Below are 7,149 nucleotides of genomic sequence, written 5' to 3' on the forward strand. Positions count from 1 at the left end.
AGAGTTAAGTGGCACAGGGTCAGAAAGCTTTTCAGGTGCGAAACTGCATTTGGAACCCTGGGCCACCTGGTTTAGAGTCACAAAGTTCAACACTACTCTGCCTCAGTTTCCTTTGGCTCTGGAAATCAAAAGAGGCCAAATGTCTTTCAGAGCCCTTATTCAAATTTTTTCCTCCCGACTTTGAGGCCTGACGCCTATCTTTTTGCCCCGCAAGAGAAGAAGCCCATTTACTTGCCTCCTTCTGGCTATGGAGTTGGGACATACTTTTTTTTGGAATAGCGTGCAGACAATTTGTATAGCACGTTAGTGAATTTCCTGAATTGTATGCCTGTCTCTAAAGATGCAGAAGCTCGTGTGACCAGTACTTACTTATTTCTATGGAGCCACAATTTATAAAAAGGATTTACGTGTTTTTTTGATTATGGGAAAATATGCATAACATAAAACTTACCATCTTTTAAGTGTGCTATTCCGTAGTATTCAGTACATTCATCACTAGGCAACCAAACTCTAGAGCCCTTGTCGTCTTGAAAAACTGAAAACCTATACCCATTAAACATCTCCCCATTTTCCCCTCCTTACAGACCCAGGCACCCATTTTCTGTCTCTATGAATCCGACCACCCTATGCACCTCATATTAGTGGAATCATATAGTATTTGTTTATTTGTGACGAGCTAATGTCCTCAACATTCATCCATGTTGTAGCGTGTATCAGAATTTTCTTCCTTTTTAAGGCTGAACAATATTTCGTTGTATGTGCACGCCACATTTGTTTATCCATTTATCCATCAGTGGACACTTGGGTTGCTTCCACCTTTTGGCTATTGTGGAATAATGCTGCTATGAACATGGGTGTACAAATGTCTCTTCAAGACACTGCTTTCAATTCTTTTGGGTAAGGATACAGTATTGGAATTGCTGAATCATAAGGTAATTCTATGTTTGATTTTTCAAGGAACGACCATATTGGTTTCCATAGTGACTGTCCCATTTTACGTTTCTCACCAGCACTTCCCAAGGGTCCTGATTTCACTACAGAGGGGCATCTTTAACTGTGGCTGCCCTAATCCCTTCTCCTTTCTTTTGGAGCACAGGTCAGTCCATCGTGGGCTGTAAGGCCATCCTCATCGATGACCAGGTCTTTGTGGTGGTGGCCCAGCTCTTTGGTGGCTCTCACATTTACAAGTACGATGAGAGCTGGACCAAGTTTGTCAAATTCCAAGACATCGAAGTCTCTCGCATTTCCAAGCCCAATGACATCGAGTTGTTTCAGATAGACGACGAGACGTTCTTCGTAATCGCAGACAGCTCCAAAGCGGGTCTGTCAACAGTGTATAAGTGGAACAGCAAAGGATTCTACTCCTACCAGTCTCTGCACGAGTGGTTCCGGGACACGGATGCCGAATTTGTGGATATCGATGGGAAATCGCATCTGATCCTGTCTAGCCGCTCCCAGGTCCCCATCATCCTCCAGTGGAACAAAAGTTCTAAGAAGTTTGTCCCCCACAGTGACATTCCCAACATGGAGGACGTGCTTGCGGTGAAGAGTTTCAGAATGCAGAATGCCCTCTACCTGTCCCTCACCCGCTTCATCGGGGACTCCAGGGTCATGAGGTGGAACAGTAAGCAGTTTGTGGAGATCCAGGCTCTTCCATCCCGGGGGGCCATGACCTTGCAACCCTTTTCTTTTAAAGAGAATCACTACCTGGCCCTGGGGAGTGACTACACGTTCTCCCAGATATACCAGTGGGATAAAGAGAAGCAGCTGTTCAAAAAATTTAAGGAGATTTATGTGCAGGCGCCTCGTTCCTTCACAGCAGTCTCCACTGACAGGAGAGATTTCTTCTTTGCGTCCAGTTTCAAAGGGAAAACAAAGATTTTTGAACACATAGTTGTTGACTTAAGTTTGTGAAGGTGTGATTGGTGAATTGAAAAGACACGTGGCCCTAACTCTGATAAGAGAGGACCAAGGAAAAAAAAATTAAAAAGAAGCCAGGTGCAGAGCTTTGAAATTAAAAATGCACTGGAGAAATAGTTAGAAGTTTTCAAACTTTTAGAAGTCACATTTTAATCAGGGATTGCATTTACTGGCTACCTGCATGACATGTCCATTCTCCCATTTAAAAAGATGTCTTGAAGCTTGTAATTTCTGAGAAAAGGGTACAGTATTAACTCTTACCATCTAGCAAAGTAATGTGTTTTTTTTTTTTTTTTTTTTTAATGATGAAGGAGAAAAATCAGATAAGATGGAACAGCTCTTATAATGATTTTTTTAAAAAAAGACCAAACAAACTATGGGACCTTCTCATCCCATTTTAGCGATCTTTTTGGTAAGAACTCTGAAAGCCAAAGTCAGCTGAAAAGATTTGCTGATGATAAGTTTAAAAATCTGATAACACTCAGCAGTGCTATTTTGAGCCATCCCAATTTCCTGAATCCCACCCCCCCCTTCCTAGCAGAACCTTGGCTATTTCATTGGCTCATACGGATGCTTGTCATGGGTGTGTCAACAAAATAATGTTTGACAAATTGCTTCCTCTGCTACAAAGAGAGAACATTCTGCTGACCCATGTCTAGGCCTAGCATGGGCTGCAGGCCCAGGAGTGAGACAAAGGAGTTTTCCTCTCTTCTTGTGGTTCAGAGCTGTCCCCCCTGGTGGCAGGAGCAACAATGCTTGTTTGATGTGCTTCACGACTCACTGCTTCTCTGAACCCATCCTTTGAGTGTGTGGGTAACCAGCAGACAGGCCAAAGACTGAATGGTGCTTTTCATCCCACCCGTTAGAGAAATAGAACAGGTATTTCCCTCTGATGAGGATTGAAGTAAGATTTTGTGAAGTCAAAGAGGACTTTACACAAGTCTCCGTGTACTTTGAAACCTAGAGATGGCCCTTTGATTGATGCATGTTTTTGCCCTCTGGGCAACTTAATATTTCAAGGAATTGAATACCAACCTCCCTACCTGCCCACCTGCCTACCTCCCTACTCATGTAACAGTCCTGCTTTGTTGATTTGCTAATATTGCTGCTGCCAGCACAGCCCTTCCGAAGGTGCTGTGGCACCAAATTGTAAACTGATGAAATTCAGGACAGCACGCTCCTTCCTTCCCCAGTCCTTGGCAAAGGAAACCCACACGCTTACATGGGGCCACATGCTGCCAGGGGGCTCATCCTGTACAAGCTGGGGACAGGGGTCCCAGGCTGATCAGTAGGGACCAGATTTGGAGCCAGACACTCTGAATCCCACAGACCAGGTCTGCACTTGGATAACCGAGTGGCCTGTTTCAAAGTGGGCCTCTTTGGTGTGGACCATCAGGAAGTTTGTGGGGCGACCGGTTTTGTGGAAATTTCCAGGGGGATGTTCTGCCTGGTTAGCTGGTTCTCTTAAAAAAATGAGAAGTGAATGCTTTTAGAAGTGGCTCTCAAAGAGTGACCCAACAACTTCTAGCAGCGAAAGCACCCACGGTGTTGTTATTTTTAATGATTGCTTGCCAAGCCATGAGTAGGTAGATGTTTTGCCACAAACTTGAATGTGTTTGTTGTTCCTAGACTTTAAGCAACGCAGATCGAGGCAATAAATAGCACTTAGAGAGCAATGCATCGATGTCACAACGGCACTCTTGGGGACATTGTGGGACGGCAGGCTGAGGGCTTCCAGCCCAGGATACCAGGGATTTTAACGGACACAGTCATCCACACGTAGTCGTGTTCATTGTTGCTTGAAACTTTCCTACTAAGCACCTAGCAAATAGGAGAAAAGTGGTTTGTTTTCATTTTTTATAGCCCACATTACTCTTCTGCATTCTTTTGCCTTCCTGGTTTGTTTGAATTGACTCAGATCCCCACACTGGAAGCTGAAAGTGGGACAGCCCTGCTATTCCTCCAGCTGTCAAGATGGACAAACTGTTCTCTCTAGTACATGGAAACCCTCAGACAAGGCTGGGTGGAAAAACAGGCACTTGGCAAACAGCGTAGATGGTCAGACAGTCCCAACAGTTGTGCCAGGTGGAAAAGAGCTTCCTGATGCAGACGTTTGTGGAGAAGGCAATGGGGGCATCTTCACCGTGCTGAGTCGACAGAATGGTGCACGACCGTCCAGCCTCGCCTGTGAGGGGGAAGGTGGGGCTCACGGTGTGTACTCGCCATGCTGGTGCCCATTGCCCAGACTCTGGAAACCAGGAAGCATAGGGTGCCAGGTTGGGCGTGGGGACTGGGTGAGTCCAGATGAGACAGGTGAAAGGAAGAGCTAAAGCATACGATGGGGGTGGGGGTGGGGGGACAGTGGGTGAGAGGGTCGGTAACCCACTCGGCTGCAATCAGGATTTCTTTTCTTTTGCTTTTCAAAAAAACTTGAGACAAGATCCGAGTCTGCAATCTGCAGAGTTCCTGCACTGGGGGAGGAGATATTTGTTCTGGCCGACTCACTTGAGGAGTGTGGATGTTTTTGGCAAGAGGCGATGGAAGCTTTGCTTCATTAATCTTACTGCTGCCTCCCAAGAGTCCCTCACGTTTTAAACAGTTTCTGCAAGAAGCTTTCTTCCAATAAGAATGTCAGACAAAAAACAACAACAAAAATCCAAAGCAGAGACATGGGGGCCCACCCCTGTGGAGATTGCTTTGGGTGGGGGGACGCTGTGCTTGTTTCTTTCTTCCCATCACCCGTGGGTTGATCATCTCAGCTGGTCTTTTTATAATCTTGGTGGCAGCTCCCAGACTGAGTCCCTCGACACAGCCGTAGAGCCAAAGCGCACAGTCTTAAAGCGAGGACTTGTCCCCAAACTCCATGGAATCACAAATAGAGATCTTATGAAGACTGAAAATAAGGCTTTGGTGTCAATGGTGCTGTGAGCTTGGGCGATGGTTAATAAGACCCCTTGTATTTCAACAAAGCTTTATTTTTCCAGTGTACCTTTGTGTTCATCTGATTTGTTCATAAATAATTCTTCAGTGTGTTGGAGGGCAGATATTATTCCAATTTCAGAGGGACGGACGTAGACACAAAAAGTCAATTGCCTGCTCAAGATTATCCAGTAGTGAGTGGCAAAGCTAGAACTTTCCTTCTGAACAGCAGCAGGCTTTGTATTTTCTTTCTGTGACACGGCCCTGCCTTCCAAATGAAGATTTTTTTAATCATGATTTTGAATATAACAGCACCTTGAGATAAAATAAAAAATGCAAGAAAATATGCATAGTCAGAAGGAAAATAGCGCTGACTAGACACCATCCAATCAACCGCTACATTTAACAATGAAACACCACCGAACTGCAACCATGTTTCCCCGAAAATAAGACCTAGCCGGACAATCAGCTCTACTGCGTCTTTTGGAGCAAAAATTAATATAAGACCCGGTCTTATATTACATTACATTATAAGGTACATTACATTATACCGAGTCTTATATTAATTTTTGCTCCAAAAGACGCAGTAGAGCTGATTGTCCGGCTAGGTCTTATTTTCGGGGAAACACGGTATTACGTGCAAGGCCCCACTCTTGAAAGTCTTTTGGAAGTTTCAGATAATTTTCTTTTCAAAACGGTTTGTAGCTGGCACGATTCTTTCTCCCTTCACATAGCTATGAGAGGGATGGTAAGGTGGAGCCGCATCTGGTTCTTCTCACAATGTCCACAAGATAAACAAGAACAGTTCTGTGAGGGGAAAACTAAAAACTTGAATGCACGAGTGATGATGAATTGCTCCCGGCCGCAATCAGCCTTTGGGGAGCCCGCTGGAAATGGTAGTGTTGCATTTTTCTTCCCCACGGAGTGAGAGGCTGTGTATTTTTAGGAAAGAAATCCGTGTGGGATGCTGGCGCTTTGGCTGCCAGGAACACTCACGATGGAAATTTCTCCAACCAGGGTATAATGAAAGAAAGATGAAGGTCTGTGGGAGGGGAGTGCATTTGCATGCCACCTAAAGAAAAATCTTTTTAGCCAGCTTTCTTATTCTTCTGCAGAAGTATCAGCCTCTCACTCACAGCTTTGTGGGCAGTGGCCAGAGGTTCTGTTGAACAGTGCCCTGCAATAGATGCAGTAATCTACTTGTTGACACCGTGAGTAGTGAGTAAGATGGTCCAGCCGTGGGAGAAATGTAAAGGGAATCAGCAGAAAAGCAGGGCAGATGGTTATGGAGGAAACTCTTTGGGGAAAGTGGAAATAAACGGGAAGAAAAGAAAATGTCATAATGATTTCTTTTGCCTCAACCAGGCAAGGAGAGGGTGGAACAACCAGGCAAATTAGCAGCTTCCCAATTATTAATGAAGAGAACCAATGATAACAGTCATTAAAATAATTATATGGAAAGCTACTGAGATCTAAATCAAGGCACCCTTCTCCGTACATTATCCCATTGCTTGTATCAGAATCTACCTTTTTTTCTAGTAGGGAAACTATGGATTCCCCATCAATCCCTTTGACTATCAGGAATGAATAAGACCAGTGATAAAAATAGGCCAATATGCCATTTGGTACCATTTTTATGTATTTTAAATGCATAACGTAGGCAAAATAAGAATAGTTTATATGTATATGAAAGTGAATTTTGCAGTATACAAGCTACAATGAATGCATTTTAAGGCTGAATATATATTTAGCTTTTTTTGGTAAATAGAGTTAACAAATGATATGCCTCTTAATTCGATATATTCTGTAAACCTGTGAATAAAAAGTAGCTCCTGCCAAACATGGCTTTGATTTCTGGTCTGCTTGAATATGGATACGTCCAGTTGAGTCAGAGTTGAAGGGAGGCCCACCCTGGGGTATTGAGGAAAAATAGAATGTGCTCTTGCATTTTTGTGACTTTCTCCCTGTTTAAATAGAAGTTGGACACCCCAGGGGCCTTTTGCTTCTTCTACTTGCACACTAAGAAGTCACAAAATGTGACTGAAGAACTTTACAATTGCAGCCTTAGCTGATCTGCAGAGTTGTCATTTGACACACTGATAAAGAACTCTAGGAATATTTGGGTATCTTTTGATTCTGCGTGGAAAGGAGATGAGATTGCAAGATCTCATGGGTTGGATTGAACCATGAACAACTGGAGGGCAGGATTTTTGACTTGTTCCTTGCATGTCTGGGATCTAAGTCGGTACATAGTAGGTGTTCAGTAAAACTTTGCCACACGTCTGTGTCTTTCATCTAAGACCCACTTAG

The 7,149-nt window shown here is 44.0% G+C and overlaps 1 protein-coding gene across 1 annotated transcript in view; it reads left to right on the plus strand.

The window, feature by feature from the left end:
- LGI2 (leucine rich repeat LGI family member 2) overlaps positions 1-5,349 on the plus strand; it is a 29,595-nt gene extending 24,246 nt beyond the window's left edge. Inside the window, exon 8 of the mRNA XM_033106369.1 lies at positions 1,097-5,349. Coding sequence (XP_032962260.1) covers positions 1,097-1,914 — 818 coding nt within the window. The 3' untranslated portion in view covers positions 1,915-5,349. The remainder of the gene's footprint in view (positions 1-1,096) is intronic.
- The last annotated feature ends 1,800 nt before the right edge of the window (positions 5,350-7,149 follow it).

This window comes from Rhinolophus ferrumequinum, chromosome 5 (assembly GCF_004115265.2).
Source record: "Rhinolophus ferrumequinum isolate MPI-CBG mRhiFer1 chromosome 5, mRhiFer1_v1.p, whole genome shotgun sequence".
Taxonomy (NCBI): Eukaryota; Metazoa; Chordata; class Mammalia; order Chiroptera; family Rhinolophidae; genus Rhinolophus; species Rhinolophus ferrumequinum.